The following is a 21,195-nucleotide window of genomic DNA, read 5'->3' on the forward strand; positions in this document are numbered from 1 at the left end:
GAAAATCTCAATTTACCACCTCTTTCCTTTAATCAAAATACATTCTCTCTCACGATAAGAAGTTTCATTCCTGGGCTAACATTTACATCTAGTTTTTCTTAGCCGAAAATCATCACATCCGCCACCTCCAACTTTTATTTTTTTTAATATTTTTATGTGAATCCTGGCTATGAAAGCTTATGATCATCTTACACATACATATCACTAGCAAACTAAGAGTTAGATAATTCAGAAACTAAACATATTACTTAGTTAAGCCATTTCAGACCTCCAATAAGTATGGTGGTGGAATTACAGGAAATCCACCAGGCAGTGAAGATCATCAACCAGTCCACTGGTGTGAGAGAGAGAAAGAAAGGCAGTCATCTACTCAGCCAACTAGGCTGGCATAATTCTCATCTGTGAACTCTATACAAATACCAAATCTGTCCAATCTTAAAATATCCCAAAGATCTCATCTTTGGGATAGGGCACAGAAAAACTTCCCTAAAAATGCTTGAAGCGGTTCAAAAACGAGCAAGCCAGCTAATCAGTGACTCCTCTTTTTATAGGGCCAATGGAACTGCTACCTACCAGATAGTCTATACCACACTAACTGTTGAAACTTTATTTAATTGGTTATAAATTAAATTGAAGATGGCAAGAAATTATCATCTTATATTCTTGTTTAATTCTTTATCCAAGTGTAAGCAAGCAAAGTTTGTGTGTGAAGTATCTTCACGACTATACTATTTTTATATAAAGGCTAGTGATTTCACATTAACTGCTGAAACAGACCTGGGTAGTGGCCCTTCCCATAATGCATAGCATTATAAACACTGGAAAGGTTGCGTGCTTTGCATTTTTGGAAGAGCCTCTAATCAGACCTGTTTTGACAGTACTATGGTACTGATAAGGGGTGTGTGTGTGTGTGTGTGTGTGTGTGTGTGTGGAGGGAAGTTACCTCTCTCTCCAAAAACTGAGTGATCTACAGGATCACTCTAAATCTCATCAAACTCCCATCAGCTGGCTCTACTCCCAGCTATCTTTATATCATGTCAATCTTCACATGCAAACTTGTATGTGAAGAAACAAATAAACAACGCGGCCTCCCTAACAGCCACTATACTGCAGAGGCAATAAAATCAAGTACTTTTATTATGTAAAAATTCATGTAAAAGTTTTAAATTTGTAAAACTAAAATTTATTAGTTTTACAAATTTATGTAAAACTAATAAATTATTTCGCTTACAACCCCCCTTTTTTTTCCCCAGACTAATTTTATCATGTATAGAATAGATGGCATGAAAATTTAAAACTGTACAAGGACTTCATAATGATCTTGTGTACATCTATTAACAATTGCCAATTTCAAATAAAAGAATCTCAACTAATCTTACTTTGCATGGTGATTTATGAAAGCCATATGGACAGCTTGCAGCTTTTTCAGAGTATCTTGAGTCATTATATCCAATTTTACAAGGACACCTATAAATTTGAAATTATTTTTAAAAAAAGAATGTATCTTATTTTGTTCAGCTAAATGACAGTATGCAATTCTGTCATATAGCTTTGCATAAAATAACTTCCAGAGATAAAATGATAAAATTACTTAAATAAAAGAGCCAATAAGCTTCACTTCGGCGATGTAACATTATTTAATTTAAGGGGAGATTAAATCCCACATTATTTCAAAGCTAAATAAGAAACTCAAAGATCGGTATCAAAGAGTTTGATGCCGAATATAGTAAACTATAAAAATTCTGGCGGATTGTAACATATGCTAAAGCACGTAGTTCAACACTAGGACAACTCGTTGCAAAGGTGGGTAAAGTTCTGATCACTATTCTTAGTATTACCCATAATATAAAACACATCTCCTAGGAGATGTATGATGTTATACATTATGGTGGAAGGTCATTACCCAGACCGGTTTTGACTTTTATCGAGGTCTCATCAGTCAGTAGGTAGATGAGGTAATACTGAGGTTATAGCGAAAAGAACTTATATACTTTGCTATATGAGTTGTCAAAAAAGGTGCACCCATAAATTACTTAAATAAAAGCGCCTTCGGCAATGTAACATTATTTAATTTAATTTATTCTTTTTGCTATAACCTCAGTATTACCTGGTCTACCTACTCACTGATGAGACCTCAATAAAGGTCGAAACCGGTCTGGGTAATGACCTTCCACCATAATGTATAACATCACACATCTCCTAGGAGATGTATTTTACATTATGGGTAATACTAAAAATAGTGATCAGAACTTTACTCACCTTTGCAACAAGTTGCCCTAGTGTTGAACTACATGCTTTAGCACAGCGCTTCACAAACTGTGGGCCACGGCCCCTTGTGGGCCGTAGGTTTTGTTGAGGGGGCCGTGAAATAATGAAAACAAATTTAAAATGTTTTAAGACTAGGTAGATTTTTTTTATTTTAAAAGAAACGTATTTAACTTTTATTATTTATTATTTCTTTTTTGTTATTTTTTATATTTTAATAGAAAAATTCACACATTGGTGTTGGTTCACAAACTTTGCTTTCTGCGTATTTCGCCGCTTAATGAATATTAGTAAATATTGCTTATTCATGTTTCATTTCAAAGCAGTGGTTAATTGTATTTACTTCGAATGCTCTCCAGGGAAGCTCCAAATCATCCTATCCCTTTCATCACGTGTTCATAATCAGGGACTGTTGATACAAAACTCGTTTTATATTATCACTGTCATCCGTGCTAGTTTTCTGTTACCAATAAAAGTTTCGCATATACTTCACACATGAAAAAAAGCTTAAACACGTTCATGTGGGGAGATAGTAACTCGCTTGCAGTGTTAAACAACACGCCCTCCCTAACAGCCACTATACTACAGAGGCAATAAAAACAAGTACTTTTATTATGCCAGTGAATAAGGTATGAGCAGTCTGTGTAATATATTTCTCAACAAATAGTGCAATTAGAGACAACTGGGATAAAAACACACCAATTAATGAATCACATGTCCCCTCATACAGAAACACTATATAGACTGAAACAAAACCATACGTTGCATGGGCAAACAGTATCTAACTAAAAACTACTGTTATTAATTAGAAGTGTGCGAGTTCGATTTCCCAAGGCAGCAATAAAATTCAACCGAACGTGTTAAAATTCGTAAAGTATTAAAACTAAGTAATATGCATATATAATGAATGTTATGGCAGTTTCACATATGGAATTCGGTTGAAGAGAGTTAGCATTTCAACTCAATTGTCAGTTATGCTTTTATCTTTCAGTTGCGTGATCTTTTGTTAATACCGCACCAATCATATGCACGTTTTAATAAACAGACTGCCTTTGCTCTGTTTCGCGTTAAGCTTAATTACCGTAAAGGGAGAAAAGTCACAAAAGAGAAAAATGTTCCAAGTCCAGGGATTCCCTTATTCAGGTAATATTCACTAATTTCATGTTATCAGTCTGTGGTGTGCCAGTATCGGTAAGTGGTGATATTATTTGATCTATTCTACGTTAAAAAATTTAACCCTGAGATGGATAAGTGGCTGATAAAAAAAAAAAAAAAATTCCCATGAACAATCAGAAGAAGCAGAAACAGACTCAAAAAAAAAAAGGACAGTATTTCATATTTTACCAGCCCGCATCATCTTCAGAACCAAATGGTAAGAGGCAAAATATGTAATATATGCATTTGATTTTTGCAATATTCGCTGTGTATGTTTTGTATTAAATATAAATACAATAAATATTATAATAATATATATCTCTATTACGATTTTTTTTCGAGGGGGGGGGGGTTGAAATATTTTAATTTTTGCAAAGGGGGCCCTGACATCCAGAAGTTTGGGAAGCACTGCTTTAGCGTATGCTATAATCTGCCGGAATTTTTATAGTTTACTATATTCGGCATGAAACTCTTTGATTCCAATCTTAGAGTTTCTTATTCGGCTTTGAAATAATGTGAGATTTAATATCCCCTTAAATTAAATAATGATAAAATTAGTTTTAAATATTTCAAAAATTATATAATGAAATTAATAATCTGAAGTTTTAATAATCCTTATTAACTACTATACCATACATTTTTAAAATATAACAAAATGAAATATTCTCACCCTCCTTTGTCCAATATACACTTAAAAAAAGCTCATGTTATCTGAAAGTGGTCTCCTTATACATTCTTGAAGGAATTTGAATTAGCATCACTCTCTTTATATAAAGTTGGCTTATTGCTATATCTGCAAATTAAACGTATTAAATTAAATACACCATTAAATATATCCTGGACTCAGGATATATTTAATGGTCTGCCAAGACTACTGGATTATTTAATCCTTAGTCTACCCATGGTACTAATGTACAACAGGTGTGCAACCATGTAGGTTATGTCAATTGAAGTATAGATTCTCCCCTTTAAAAGATAGCAAATAATATTAATCAGCCAGTATTGTCAACAGACTATATGCTATCAAAATCAACCAGGAATATTTAGAAACAAGCAACAATGTAGTTATCTACACATCTTCTGGTTTCCCAGGGAATGAGGTGATGCACTCCGTTGGAAGAGCTAGAAACTGGTTGGAAAGTGACAGCGTACATTTCCCGCTACTTACTAGATGGAGAGTAATAAATGCTTACAATTTTCATAGGGCCATTAATGCCAAAATTACTGTTAAATAAAATGATTACCAAATTGTTCAGTTATGGCTATAACTGAACAATTTAAAAAAACAAAGATTGCGTTTCTGCCCATACTATTTCCATCAAGTGGGTTGCATCTTTGCAGGTCGGAATTCTTTCAATGTCAGATTTAGATGTTTTTCTTCAGTTTTAACTTTTTCTAGCCAAAACTCAAATTCACTCTAGAAATAGAAGCCAATAACTGCTTCCTTTTCTTAGATATACTTATTTTAAGGCAGAAAGATGGCTGACTGCAGTTTTCTATGTACAGAAAGAAAACCAACATAAGAAGATACATCGATGATGCCCTTTCACATCATAATCCCACTCAAAATTCTCACACTATCAAAACCTTAGTTCAGTAAATATGCACATACCTATGTTCCAGTGAAGATCTTTTACATCAACTCTGCATATTCAATCCACTTTCCACTCGAATGGCTATAAACAGTCAACGGTGCAACATGCATCCTCCTCAAGAGAACATAATTAAGGTTTCTATTCCTTGTATCAAGGGTTTATTGGAAAAGTTATTCAGCTATCTGAGAAATGAAAACCTGCAGATCACCTTTCATCCTCTATACAAATTAATGACATTTTTAGCTCTGCAAAATCCCTACTTTTCCACTATTCCATCTTCGATGTCTATTGGATTCCTTGCTGTTGTGCTCTCATGAGGAGAAGATTGGTAGATGATCAGCAATGGTACATTTAAATCGGCACGATCATACTGCTATCAGTCATTTGGAGAAAAAATATAAAATAAAAAATTCAGCTAAAGAAAGTTGCAAAGCTTTGATTCATCAATTACTGCCTGAAAGTTCTCCAGTTTTAGGAAGCAGTTTTACTAAACACACCTCACTATGGTGGTTACTTTCGTGTATGCGTTTCCAGTGCAAATTAATTACTCTAACTCCCGACTCCTCCTCCTTTTTAGCCATTTTCAATCCACTACTGAACAAAGGACTCCTCCAGCTCTTTCCATCTTTCTCTGTTCTTGGCTATGGTTTACCAATTTTTCCAACAAATTTTGACAGTTCATCATCCCATCTTCATTTACGATGTCCTCGGCCTCGTTTCCCTTCTTTTGGAATCCACTTTGTTAGTATGGTGGTCTATCACTCGTCTTCTTTTTTGGATAGATATTCAGCCCATTTCCATTTTAGTCACTCGTGACTAAAGTTGCAGTCAGGAGTAACTCCTGATTCTAACCAACACTATATACACTGAGTTATCACCAAGCTCATAACAAATATTTGTACTATACTTCTTTTTTTTAAAAATTCTTATTATGTTCTATTTTTAAACCATATATTTATATTGATAATCATGTTGGATGCTTAATGGAATATATACAGCACTCAGAAAAGATTAAAACTGATTTACCTAATGTAACACACACTCAAAATACAACACAATCCTAAGTGAAATATGGGGGTGACTCTAAAGTCCTATCTAGGTGGTCTGTCCTCTATGGGCGTATGCAGGTGGCCTAGGATGTAAGGTGTGATTTCTGATAATTAATGCTTCCCAAATTTTGGGAAGTTTAATGCGATCGTATTTATTTAAATTCAGATTACAGGTATCCCTTGCTTAATGCGGCAATCCTTTGATATACGCGGCAAGAGTTTTGATTAATGCGCCTTTAACCATGCGGAGCTCGCAGCTGATCTGACAGATACATGAAAAATGTTTAATATACATATTTTTACACAATTCAGTGTATAGCTTGGAGGTCAAGAGTAGCTGTGCATTCATATGTTACGAGTGATATTCTGCACTGTATTTTGTTGTCAGTTTGGTTTAACATATGTTATGAAAAAGTTTGTGATGTTTGACAGTAAATTGTATCTGAGAGATATACCGCGACCTCCGATGTCGGCATAGTATGGTTGAGTTATTTTTTATTTTTTTTATTCTTTGTTCAATAATTTCAAGATTGTAACTGAAAATAAATAAACCATCATGTATTACTGAAATAGAGAGCCAAAAGCTTATTTATCATACAGGTCCTCTAGGAGATGTGCTTTATATTATGGAAAATACAGTACTAAGGAAAGTGATCTGGAGCTTATCCCACCTCTACTACGAGTTGCCAATAAGGTTGCTTATGTTTGCATCTGCTGAAACTTTTAGTTTCTATATATTCGGCACGAAACTCTTGTATTTAATATATTCGGCTATGAAATAATGTTGGATTCAATATTTATCATACATGTCCTTTAGGAGATGTGCTTTACATTATGGAAAATACTAAGGAAAGTGATCTGGAGCTTACTCCACCTTTACTACGAGTTGCCCATAAGGTTGTTTATTCTTGCATCCGCCGAAACTTCTATAGTTCTACATATTCGGCATGAAACTCTTGTAGTTTCTACATTCAGCTATGAAATAATGTTGGATTCAATATCCACTTAATTTGTACCACCATCATGTATTATATTTGCATTGTTTTTTCTTTATGTTTTATTGCTTGTTTGCCGAGGTCTGAAGAGTCATTTTGCTTGTTATCGTAGAATTTATGCAGATAAGAAAAAAACTGAAACTGTTCAAACGACTCTTGATAACTTTTTTTGATAAAAAATTGCAGATCTGCAATTTTTTATCAAAATTATAGGTACAAGTATTTATTAAACATTTACTTTGCATTTATTTTTTATCTTTCCTAAAAGAGTACCATATAAAACGAATCATTAATACAGTTATCGATTATGGACGAATTGTAATTTTTACCATTGATTATTAGATTTGATTAACCAGATTTTGATATGCGTGGTAACATCGAGGGATACCTGTATTTCTGAGTGCCACTGCAGATTCTAAGAATAGTTTTTCTTTTTTGAATTTCCTATGATGGAGCATGGTGGTTTTTTCGAAGATCCTGTAGGTTGTATCCAAAACATGGTCTGCAAGGCCAGATTGACCACAGTCGTGATTGCAGATCTACCTGCCCATCCAAAGTAAGTCAGTTTGCAGGAACAGGGTACTTTATAAACTCTAGGCACTGAGAGGAGGGAGCTGATATTTGCTAGAATGGATAAGGGTAGTACGTTTATGGTGGAGCTTAAATGTGTGGAGGTTGTACTTTAAAGACCTGGCTCTTTTTTGGTGATGGTGATGGCATTTCTGAAATCCTTCTGAAGGGAATGGGAGTAGGAATTGATTATTTTTTTAATTCTGTAATTGTTGTAGCCATTGGAAAGGAAGGTGTTGTGTATGTAGTTGAGTTCAGTTGAAAGGGCGGTTCCACTGAAACAAAGATTGTGGGCTCTCTTGGTTAGAGTTTTAATAATGCCATGTCGAGATGGGTGGTGGTGGGAGAGTTTGTGAATGTATCTGCCTATGTGAGTAGGTTTTCTATATACAGTGAAGGAAAGGTTACCATTAGGAAAGTATGTTACTAAGGTGTCTAGGAAGGGCAACTATTATTATTTTTCTTTTCCATCATAAACTGGATTCTTGGATGCAGGCTGTTGAGGTTACTGAGGAAGGAATCTAATGTGTCTGGGCCATGAGGAAAAAGAGAAACACATCATTTATATATCTTAGCCAGACAGAAGGTTTGAGAGAGGAGGAATCTATGGCTCGTTTTTCAATGAAAATTTCCATTTGAAATTTTCCATGCACCTCATAAGCTTGTCATTATCACCTGCCTTATAGTTCCATATACATTCATTCTTAACTGAAAATTATATGTTTTGATACCTACCTGCATGACCACTCTCACCAGCAGGGGGCACGGCTGGTTATAGACAGATCTTCTGAACCTATGACTAGAGATCCAACATTTTGCAGTAGGTGCATAAATCTGATTTCCTTCCTGCCATGTGGTCTTTTCTCCTTCCAATCTGTTTCTTTAGTTGAACCCCCCCCCCCCATATTAATGACATTCACTGTATTCATGAAGATATCAAGAAGGAACTTCACACTGTATGGTCACTTAAACAGAATTGGGGAGGAATCATTAGCAAAGCAGGTGTTTGATTCCAGGATAGCAGGAAAACAAACAAGAGTAAGTGCATCATTCCGGGTGGAATGATAGAATTAGAAATGCTCCAGGAGACCAAAATATAAGATCTGACAATACTAGAATCCTAGCAGAGATCAGATTAATATGGAGGAAAACTTCAATAGGAAGTCAGTGATAACAAATGTTTCATTTAGTACTATCAGTTTATCCTAATACCTCATGGGGGGTACACATCCGGAATATGATGATGATGACAGATCAAACTGTGTAAAAAAAGTTGCAGATCGTAACTACTCGTGAAACAATCTGTTAGGTGTTACAATGGTTAATATGATTAGAAAATGAGTGAGTGTTTTAAATAGTTTTTTTTTTCCCTATCTCATCTGTTGGACTGAATGACTTTCAAATTCATACAATTACGAGTAGTTGTACTATGAAAATAGCCAGGAACACAGAAAACTTCAACTGCACTCTGAATGAGAGCCTATACAATAAATAAAATATTTCAGCTATTTGGGTAGAGTTTTTAGTGAATATGGCAAGTTCAATCGGGAAATAGACAACAGAATAAGCAAATGGGAAGCTAGTTGAATAAATGTATATAGAATAAGAGCGAAATTAGCCAAAACACTAAAATCCATTAATTTATGGACCAGAGAGTTGATTAGAAATAAAGCACTTGATAAAAGATTAAAGACCACAGATATGAGATTTCTTACTTAGGGGCCTTGAACAGATAGCATTTATCTGTTCAAGCCCCTAATTTATATATATTTAATCAATAGCAGAGTCCTATTAAAAATGAAGACATTAGGAAGGAACTTAAATTCAATATTACTAGCAGAGTTATGATGTATTGAAGTATCCAAAAAAAGGTTAAACTGTTATTAGATCCACATTTAATAGTGAACTTGATGCAAGTATACGAGGAGTTAATTTTATCCAGAAATTGAAGTAATTCTGTTTCATAGTGAGACCACATTGCAAAAATGTCATTCACAAAATGTAGTCAAATGTGAGGTCGAGGAGAAGTGGTGTTAGAAATTTGATCCTCTAAATGCTCCATAAAATAATCAACCAGAGATCCAACACAAATGTGTCCTAGCAGATCACATGACCTAAGAGAAGCAGAGGGGAAGCAGAATTTTTCAAAAGCATGAGGAGGGAGAGGAAATGATTTTTTTTGGAAATAACTGACAGATTAAAGTGAACGATGGTACTTTAAAATCCAATCCTTTCATGCATATAACAGAAGTCATTTTGGAATAAGGATTCAGTTGTACAAAACCCACTGCGGACCAGATATTACTGCATTGTGACCACGTAATAATAATAAATATCACTAATGAGGCCATTTAGTGCTATCTAAATTTTGGAACCTGAGGGCCATCAATCTCCACTGTAGCTGACCTCACTAATTTTAACATCATCCAGTGAAGAGAGTATGGCAGATAAGTGCCACTATCTTGTGGTTTGCAACACAAAGTATTATCTGAGTCTGTAAGAAATAGACTAACTCAGGAACCAGTCTAAGAAAGAATTAGAAATCATTTCTCTAGTCGGCAACTACAGGGAGCTTTTTAACGCTTTCTTCGACAGGTTCTCTAGTTAGTCGAAGCTGTAAGTTCGACTAAAATTGAACTTGAGCATTGTTACACCTGATATCTTGAGAATATAGAATTCTCAGCTATCATGGTGTAACACGAAGAATAAATAAAATAAATTAAAAACCCTGCATAAAAGATAATAGTTGAATTAATTAAAAGAAAAAGAAAGATTCTTGCATCCAATAAAATATATAAAATATAAAGGTTTTGTTAAACTAACTAACAAAAGAAAGAATATATTAATATTGTGATATGATTTAAATGAGAAAAGTTAAATAATTAAGACAAAAAAAAGATTAGTCATAAGAAATGGTATGTGAGAGGCTAGAGATTAAGTTATTAAGTAAGTTCATAGAAAAATTTTGGAAAGGGGATTAAATTAGAGGCTAGCTAAGGAAAACAACAGACTATCGCTCAGGGCCGATGAAGTAAAAACAAGTAGGGGGCAGAGAAAAGAAGTTGGAAAAAGTGCCATTAGGAGAACAGGTATAAAAGGGTTGGAACCCCCCCCCCCCCCCCCCCCGAAGCTATTTTTGGTTTTGGTTTAGATTCCGTTCCAGGAGAGTCCTTCGCGAGCTCTTTCGTAGGGATTTCACGCGGTTTTCCTGAGTGGAGATTGAGGTTATATCTCTTTCATCACAACATGGAAACAAAAGTGAGCGGAATTTCGGTTCCGTATTTCCTAAGTAAGAAGCGAAGAATGCCATAAAGTCAAAGAAAGGGAAACATATTCTTTGTGCTTCGACTTCAGTGACAACTATGAGAAGGGGAAAGAAGTAAAGAAATCGATGTCCACGTGGCGAGTTGCACAGCCGATATATAGATGATTCAAAAAGTGTTTGGAGTTACGATAAGTTAAGCCAGCGTAAGCCTAATTCAATTCCAAAAGGAACGTAGGAGAAGCAGATTATCGGTGAGGTTATATCAAGATAGTTCAATCAGAAGAAGGTAAAGGTCCATATGAAAATCCCAAGAAAGAAAGAAAGGTACTGTAAAATATATCTAATGTTAACTAAAATTTGTCTGTGATAAGTATCGTTATTCTAATACGGAACTGTTGAGGTGACCAAGGAAAATTTATACTAGGACTTTAGTATCTGACAGAATATATTAAAAGTAAGCTGGCTAGTGTTAATGTTATGTGAAAAATTAAGTGTCCTGAGAATTTTGCATGTCTATTGTAATGTATTGGAAAGTCAAAATGTCATAATTGTGTGTTAGTGCAGAAAAGGGTTTAGTTAATCTACTTAAGTTTGAATAGTTAAATAGTGTGGATTAACCTTATTTGTCCATGTCAAGTGAATTTATGTGTTGAATTTTTATGGCGGCATGATCGTAATACCAGTTATGTGTTAGTGCAGTAAATGGTTTAGTTAATCTACTTAAGTTTGAATATTTGAATAGTTAAATAGTGTGAATTAATCTTATTTGTCCATGTCAAGTGAATTTATATGTTGAATTGTTATGGCGGCATGATCGTAATACTCATTATAGGATCATAGCCTAATTACGTGTAATAAGCTAATGTTAGTTTGTAAGTGTTTAGTTTAGCATTGAATTGAGTAATCACAAATAATTGATTTGTACCATGTTAAGGAATTTAATAAACCTTTGTTCAATGATAAAAGAGTTGTCTGAAATTGCTGTCCAATGCACCACTTGAAAAATACGAACCTAATCACACGGGAAATTAATGTTAAGAAACGAGATAAAGTGTCACGACTGCAACATTGTTTCACTTTCAGACATATTTGAGTTCTTTCTCCTTGTTTTTGTATATAATATCTTAAACTAAATATCCCAAAAGGCGCAGTATAAATACAAATATTAGGGGTACTAAGGGGAGAAATAACTTAAGTATTAGTAAAATTTTTGGTGATATCTCGTGCGTAGATAATATGTGTGTGTGTACACACACACACATATATATATTTTAATTGATATTTCACAAACCTGGAAACCCTGCTCAAGACAAACCATGGAACCTTTTCAAGCCACTTCAATAAGTGGGATGGTGGTGTCACACTGGGCAATGAAATTCGTCATCCACCTGAAGACAATCACAAACATCCATGCCCATGACAGGACTCAAACCTGCAGCCTACTGCTTGGAGAGTGAGCATAATAACCATTTGGTAAGCAAGTTTTTTCTTTTTTTTGAACCACTTCAAGAAGCTTTTACAAGTAGATTTCCCTAATGACATCATCAAATTATTCAAACTTGTTATAAATGATAGTTATTTTACTTGGCATAATAAATTATTTCAGCAAATTGAGGGTACTGTGATGGATAGTCCTATATATACTTTGGTTGGTTATTTTATGGAGCATTCAGTGGATTAGATTTTTAACACTATTTCTCCTCAACTTTGCATTTGGCTATGTTTCGTGGATGACATGTCTGTAATCTAGTCTCATTCTGAAACAGAACTATTTCAATTTCTGGATAAAATTAACTCCTTATATACTCGCATCAAGCTCACTATTAAATATTTTTGGATACTTTAATACACCGTAATCCTGCTGGTAATACTGAATTTTTTGTTTACAGAAAGTCATCCTTCACAGACAGATATATCCACACATCTTCACATCAACATCCTTCACAAAAAATAGGTATTATTGAAAGTCTTGTGCAATGAACATGCACAATTTGTTCTTCTGAGTCTCTTGAATTAGAAGAATTAAATAAAATAAAACTTACTTAATGGATACAGTGAGACCTTGATACAGAAAATATTTGATAATTATATCATCCCTCTTCCAGATTGCAATCTGATGTTAAAAGGATCAGCATACCCTGCTCTAAAGGAACATCTGAACAAATAGCAAGGCTCCTTCATAGATGTAATTTATATACCAACTTTAAACCAGCACAGAAGTTGTCATCTTTCTTTACTGCCCATCAAAGATACTTTATCACCTCTATCTTGGCCTGGTGTTTATCAAATACCCTGTTTTGTCATCTTTGCTTGAACAGACTGGCTGTTCTGCTACCATTAGAATCCAGTAACATCAAGATTATATAAGATTACATGAATGAAGCTCATGACATATTGAGCAAAATATATAGAAGTAATATATTAAAATTTAGTTTTTTCTTATGTGCGAAGCCATTATTTAAAAATTATACTATATTTAAGATACATGTCTCTATTAGACATCTAGTAACTTGCTGACAGGAGATTATTAATAATGTAATCTTAATCATGTAGTATCGTCATAGTAATCTGAACACCTTTTGACGGTACATATCAGGAAACATGATGATGATAATCAGAAATTCAACTTCCTGAATTAATTATGCAGTTCAGACAATGTATAATTCCATTTCAGGCAAAACTATACATTTTAATAACAAGTAGCCTACAATTCTAGGCTCCTTTGAATGTTATTATGCAGCTCCTGTACAGCAATTTCTATTTTTTTTTCTTTTTCTTATTTTAACTGGTATATTTTTAAGTATATCATAATATTTTATAGGGATCTATTGAATTTAGTGCATCTAGTAACATAACTTGTTACTAGATGCACCAGAAAACACACCACAAAAAAGCTGTATGAAACATACAGTTTAACATAGATGCCAAAAATGAGAACCTTTGTCTCATTGAGGAAGCACTCACTGGAGCATCAATGTTGATGTGAGTATAACTTGCTGTTTGCAACATCCAGTTGAAAATGATTTATTAGACAATCGACAAGAGAATAACAAAACATCAGAAAATGTTTAAAGAAATTCAGACAGGATAAGAAATATGAGCAGAACAAGAAGAACAGGAAAGAGCTGATGTAGGTAAGATAGTCATGTATAATAGCAATTTATTTATTTATTCATATGGAGTTTCCTCCTCCATCCCTATTGGGGCGAGTTGAGCCCCCTCACAGGGGGGGGTTAAGTATTTATGGCTGTAGATCCGTGTATACATGGGGCCGGTTTGCCTGCTTGCAGGATGAAAACCCCAGATAAGTTGGGGGGAAAAACCCTGCTGTCCATGCCCAAGACTGGCTAACTTGGCTATGGCTGAGGAAGATCCTTAAGCTCCTCACATTGGCAACAGGAATCGAACCCAGGACACTCCTTCCCCAGGCATATGGTTGCAAAGTGCAAAGCCACTAGGCTAACCGCACGGACATAATAGCAATAAGGTACGACAACTAGAACTTAAGAAAAAAAAAGAAAGAAAGAAGTAATATGATATGGTGATTTGCTCATGAAATTTGAGCTTACCAATGGAGTCACTATTTCAAGCTTCCAGGGAATGAAAATTAAGGATGCAACAAATGTAATGGAGAAACAAAAAAAGAAAACTAAGAGAAGGCAGTGCTTATTGAAACTAATGATTTACAGATTCGGTATTCTACTTTTGATGGGAGTTCTTATGAATAATAGAATCTAAGAAAATTCATCAAAAACAGTTAATTGAAAGACAATTTACCCAATGGCAACTCATCAAACGACAATTAATTGATAAAGTTATTCAAATAAACAATGAATTAAACTACAATTTAATGAATGGCAGTTCATTAAGTAAACAATTAATTGAATGGCAATTTCAATCAGATGCTTTTGCAACAATTCATTGCAAAAGCAACTGATTGAAAAACAACTCACCAATAATTTTTCTACGAATTCCTGTAATAATTAATTGAAACAGCAATTTTGTTGTGAATATTGTTTAAAAGTGATCAGTTATCGAACAATTACCCAAGATGCAGACAACATAAGTAGGTGGTCATTGAGACTCATAATAATTATTTTGTTGTTGTTTTTTAAAACATATTTACATTTGCTACTTTATTTTGTAGATGGTGATTTATCTCTAGACAAAAACTTCATTCTGCCCTAATATTATTGTAAACCATAATGGTCAGATTGAAATCAAAACTGATAATTTTTAATACAGATCTTAACTACAAAGTTCTTTAAATTTCACCCAGTCAAAGCAGAATCATCATTTCAAAACTTTATTCCCCAAATTTTTCAATAAAAGTGAGCCAGTTGTAACTAAAACTGAATTCACAGTTAACTTCAAGTACATTTCCTAAAGCACAAAGTTTATCGAATTCCATTAAGTCCAAGAGTTATTGCAACATATGATTTCAACACACTGTCCCTTTGTGGTACTGAACATATCTGAACTGAAAATTGGAAAGTTTGACAAATTTTTGTAAGGATTTCAAATACGATATCTTAGTAAAATTCATCCCATTATAACTGGTATACAAGCTTCAGTTATTACAAAAAAAAAAAAAATAATAATAATAATTAGTATTATTTAAGAGTCAAAGCCAAATAAATGGGAAGAGACTGCCACCACATCTTTACGGAATGGAGAGAACCAATTGGGCTTCTGACCTAATGTCCAATGCTTGCCTTCACATGGTGCACCCCATTAAAGTATCCATTGGGTACTGAACAAATAAGGATGGGCTAGCAAGTTGTGACTTAGCCAACAAATTGAATTCTCTCTCTATTGGCTTAAACCAGAAATATATATGATGGTACAACATGATAGATTTCACTACAGCTGGGGCTGACCCAGTTACACATGGTCCAGCTGTTTCTGTCTGGGAATCAGTGTGAACAGTGAAAAGTCAACTGCTAGAACAAACTCAAGCTCAAATCTAGAAGAACAGACCCAAAGTCAGAAAAACAGAAAATAAACTTAAATAAGTTCATGTCGCTGAATTGAAGCCTTTGGCTCTTCATATAATTAGTAATTTATTAGGACACCTTCTTGGCAATTCTCATAGAAGGGATGTAAGTTCTGTTTGCTACAAACTTGGTATTAACTAGGTCTACCTATTCACTGATGAGACTTCAATAAAGGTTGAAACCGGTCTGGGTAGTGACCTTCTCTCATAATGTAGAACAGTAATACAGCTACTAGGAGCTAAGTTCACATTATGGGTAAATACCAAGAATAGTGATTGGAGCTTGCTCCACCCTTTCTATGAGTTGCCTCAGTTTGCACTACCAAATGGGTCAGGTGCTGCACTATCCAGGTATTTGCTTACACTTGGAATCGCCGAACTTTATATAGTTTCTATATTCGGCATGAAACTCTGAGTTTCTTATTCGGCTAAGAAACAATATGGGATGCAATATCACTTAACTTAAATAAGTTCATGTCGCCGAATTGAAGCCTTTGGCTCTTCATATAATTAGAAAATAAACAATCAACATCAGTAATTTGAGACTTAGCCAATCAAACCGTACTCACTATTGGATTAAACCACAGATGAATATGACAGAGTCAAACAAGGCCCACACTGTTTTTGTCAGGGAACCAGGGTGAACAGCAAAGTCAGCTACTGGAACAAGCTCAAACTCAACATCTAGAAGAAAAGTAAACCCAAAGGCAGAAGGACCAAAGAAAGGAACCATCAATATAAAGATTACGAATGGAAAGGAAATCAAAATTGTGAAAGAACTGGAAAATTACCACGTCAACATAATTGTCATTACTGAGACAAAGAAGACAAAAACAGGTGAGATCTTATTATTTTGCTATGTTGATCTTAACAACACCAAACATGAAGATAAACTTCTTGATAGCAATTCATTGTGAAGAATTTATGGAGACAAAAATGCATGTGTTGGAATAATTACTTTATTTATAATTATGAAAATAACACGTTTTAACCTGTATCGAGGTCATCATCAGGCTTGTGTCCTTACATATGCACAGGACACAAGATACATGGCACTATGCACAAGTAAGATACATCTAAATGTTATGTTAATAGCTTACCCTAGCCTGACCTCTGAGGGCTTAAGGGTCAAAGCTGTATAACTGAGAGAAGACCTCCACATAGCCTTTAAAGGAATGCAGAGAACCAACCAGGGCTTCTGACCTAATGCCCAATCCTCACCTTCTCATGGTACACCCCATTACATCTAAAGGGATACTGAACGAAGGAGGATGGGCTGGCAATTTGGGATTTAGCCAACCAAATTGTATTCTTATTGGCTTAAACCACAAATAAAATGTTGATATAGCATGACAGAATTTGTGGACAGAAAATGCCAGCTGGGACATCGTCAATTTAAACAAGGCCCCATTGTTTTCGTATTGTAGTGTATGGGCAAAGAGAGCTGTAATATCGGAGAAACATCAAATCTGACTAATAAATCATCTTTGCCAAGTGTTATGTTTTTAATTTTGTTTATGAAGTGTTGTGTGTTCTTTAAATAGGAGGGGAAATGATCTACCAACTCTCAGTGTTGATGCTAATTTCTTGGCTGGGTGATAATTTGGGCTGTCCATACCCTCAACTATCATCCAAAACAGAATGTTATGTTTGGGACCTTGGGAACACCATATATTCTGAGAGAACGGGCATAATGGGAAAACAGTTTTTTAACAGTGTCCAATGGCCAAGAAGTGACAGACTTAAGTAATTTCACAGTTTTTTCTTAATTCTGTTGGTTAGATTATAGTTCAAGAGTTGAACTATAATTCAGAGACTAGTTCATTCATCTGATAAGTGTAAGTTGATCTGTTAAGGATGACTGTGGCACTGCCTTTGTCCAATTTTGTTACAATTATATTCTGATTAGCTTTTAATGACTTCATTGCTGCTAGTTCTGTTTTTGTAAGATTGTTACATATGGTTTTCTTTTTATTCAAAACATTGCTGGTTTCTAAACAAATTTTATTAGCCAAATTATTTGAAAGATGTGGTATATAACATCCAGTTTATTAACAGTTCTAGGTGCTACTGCAAAGGTTTAGACTTTATTAAGTAATGCAAGCTCACCATTATTTAGGGTGTGGTTGATCATACGAACATTGCCCATGTGGTTGGTCGCTCCTAGTCTCACTTGTTTGATTTTCATTGTTAGAGTTACATCTTCTTTCACTATGCATTATTCCTGCTTCCTATACAGGGTCTGCGTGTTACTTAGATGTGACTTCTTGTTAGTACCACTCCCAACTGACTTCTCGCCTAGTCTACCCCCCCTCCCCTCCCCTCCCCCGGGGTATATATTTTTGGCTGTAGAAGCGTATGTTCACGGGGCCGGTTTGTCTGCTTGCAAGATGAAAAATGCCAGATAAACTGGTGGGAAAAAACCTACTGCCCACGCCCAAGACCGGCTAACTTGATTATGCCTGAGGAAGATCCTCGAGTTCCTCATGTCTTTGACAGGAACCGAACCTGGGACACTCCTTCCCCAGGCATATGGTTGCGAAGCGCCACTATGCTAACCATGCAGACACTGCTAGAGTTATATGGCGAGGAAGAAATATCCTGATTGGTTCAATTCATATGATTGGCATTCAAATTTCGTTGTTGTTTAAAATAGGAATTTTAGCCTTAAGTTTTTCTTTATTACTTTCCAGAATATCCTTAGCTTAATTATCAGTTGAATTAACAATTTCGGTGAAGCTGGCCTCCCAGATCACGCTCTTAACACCCTACACCAAATTGATTGGAAAAGTACTTGATATGAACAGAAATTTAAAGAAGCCTGTGAAATTTTGATTAACCATCCTAATCTTAACAATAATGGTAGCATAAAAATCCCAAGAATTTGGATGGTACATTCAGCACACTTGGTTCTTCAAGTTCTCCAGCAAACTCTGACTTTAGGACTAAGCAATAGCTTTTATTGGCCACCATCCATGATGTTTCATTTTAATTTATATGTATACTTATATGAGTAGCTTCTTCTTCATCTTCAGAGCAGGAACAGGACATAAAAGAAGCTTATACCTAAATTGTTCAGACGAAGACTACTTATATGAGTAACTTTGTTTGAACATTTTGCTCTCTAGCAATCATGTAGTAATGTTTTTTTTTTTCACCAGAGGTCAGGTCAATAGTTTTAACAGTTGGTCAAATCAATGCAACTTTAAGCATACCATGTAGATTGTAGTACAGCTTGTTTCTTTGTATACATGTGTAAACTCCAGATGATAACCATAATGTGAAGGTCGAAACGTTGAGTGATTATTTTGGTTTATAATAAACTGAAGTTTTACTCTAACACTGCAGTTGTTTTCATAATTTTTATGATGAATTCTGGTCATCATGTAACCATAAAGGAAAGGATTCCTGATATTTATGTTCAATGTTCTTACCAAAGTCTTCCTATTACTTTTGTTTAGCTAATTTTACTCAATGCTTTGTGATCTTACATTTTTATCTGTGTTACTAAGAGCACAAGGTGACTTAATTGCCAAGAACTTCTGATATGCTTTCTTCTTTTCCTTCACTGCCTCTTTACCTTCCTGAGTGCACAATGGAGTTCTGATTTTTCTATCCTTGCAGATTATTATTATTATATTATTATTACTACGGGCAACTCCAAAGAATCCTTAGCCTCATCGAAGGAGGCCCTGAACACCATGTCCATTACAACTATTCGACATTCACACAGTATCCATCACACTTTGCTTTGAACTCATTCACAGTCATAGCACCCACAACAGACTCTGGCAGCTTATTCCACTAATTTACCACTCTAAAAGTAAAAAAAAAAAAAAAAACCTAGCTCTAACACCCTTACTAACCTAACTCTTGCCCAGCTTCCATGAATGGCCCCTAGTCCTCACACCACCAGTCCTGTTCTCAAAAATATCCTCTGAATTAATCTTATAGAAACCCTTCAGTAATTTGAATGTCTCAATCATATCCCCCCCCCCTTTCTGCCTATCAACAAATTTCTGCAACCCACATATCTTCAACCTGTTCTCATAAGGTTCAATTCATAGACCTGCTATCATCTTGGTCACAGTAGTTGAGATGGGGTCTTATCAAGGCTCGATACAGAGGAACAATAACTTGCTTGTCTCTGCTCGTCAATGTATTCTTCAGCAACCAAGTGATTTGATGGGCTGATTTAGCCACTTTTGCAATGTGCCCCCCCCCCCCCCCCAAACTTCAACTCCCTATCCACCAACACTCCCAAATCCCTGGACTCATCAATATCCTGGAGTACAGTTCCACCAATGTGATATACTGCTGCTAATCTTTTTACCCCAAAATGCATAACCTTACATTTTGCCACATTAAATTGACATCCATTCTCCTTAGTCCAGTCCTCCAATCTATCCAAATCATCCTGCAAAATTTTGACATCATCTGCATTCACTATTGCCCTACCCAACTTTGCATCATCAGCAAACAAATGAACCATTCCTCTCAGATCCTTTCCTATATCGTTAATGAACAAATTAAATAGTAGTGGTCCAAGTATAGAACCTTGCGGCACACCACTAGTCACAGGCCGTCTTTTGGACTCTACTCCTGAATAAACTACTCTCTGATATCTCTCCATCAACTACCCACCTATCCATCCCCATATGTTGCAGTTTACAGATTAGAATTCCATGTGGTATCCTGACAAAGGCCTTAGCCAGGTTCAGCAGTATCACTGTAAACCCATTACCCCTATCCAGTTCAGCCGTCACTGTGTTATAAAACTTGAGCAAGTTACTGTGGCATGATCCACCCTTCACAAAACCATGCTGTCCCCCATTCAGTATCTCATTTTCATCAATGCATTCCTGTATTTTTCTCTTGACTACTTTCTCCAAGACCTTGACAACGACTCCTGATATGCTGATTGGTGGGTAATATGCAACAGCAGTCTTTTATCATCCTTTATGCAGTGGAACTATTTTCCCTTCTTTCCACCCCTTCAGGAATAAACCAGACCCAAGACTCAGATTACAAATATGGTCAAGGGCACTGACAATTCTTTAGCCGCTTCATGTACCTTCGATTACCTCAATCAATCCAGGTTTTCTTTAGGGTTTGCTACTGAATCTTCAAGGTTTGGTTCTTGTTTTCAAACTGTTTCAGTTTTTCTTGAATAATGTTTGTGTATTTGAGTCTACAGTTCACATCTGACAGCTGGTCAACATTGATTTGTTTTAAAACGTTCTTATACACTGTTCTTTTCAATATGAAGAACAACTTTATCCTGCTCAATCTATACTAAATGCCG

The 21,195-nt window shown here is 35.2% G+C and overlaps 1 protein-coding gene across 2 annotated transcripts in view; it reads right to left on the reverse strand.

The window, feature by feature from the left end:
• Nucleotides 1–21,195, reverse strand: part of LOC150107179 (uncharacterized) — a 446,221-nt gene that overhangs the window by 116,167 nt on the left and 308,859 nt on the right. For both annotated transcript variants that reach the window (XM_090391714.1, XM_090391715.1), the window contains exon 9: nucleotides 1,380–1,467. In XM_090391714.1, coding sequence (XP_090247840.1) covers nucleotides 1,380–1,467 — 88 coding nt within the window. The remainder of the gene's footprint in view (nucleotides 1–1,379; nucleotides 1,468–21,195) is intronic.

The sequence above is a fragment of the Typopeltis vanoorti genome, chromosome 4 (assembly GCF_054136105.1).
Source record: "Typopeltis vanoorti isolate ZY-2024b chromosome 4, IOZ_Tvanoo_1.0, whole genome shotgun sequence".
NCBI classification, from domain to species: domain Eukaryota; kingdom Metazoa; phylum Arthropoda; class Arachnida; order Uropygi; family Thelyphonidae; genus Typopeltis; species Typopeltis vanoorti.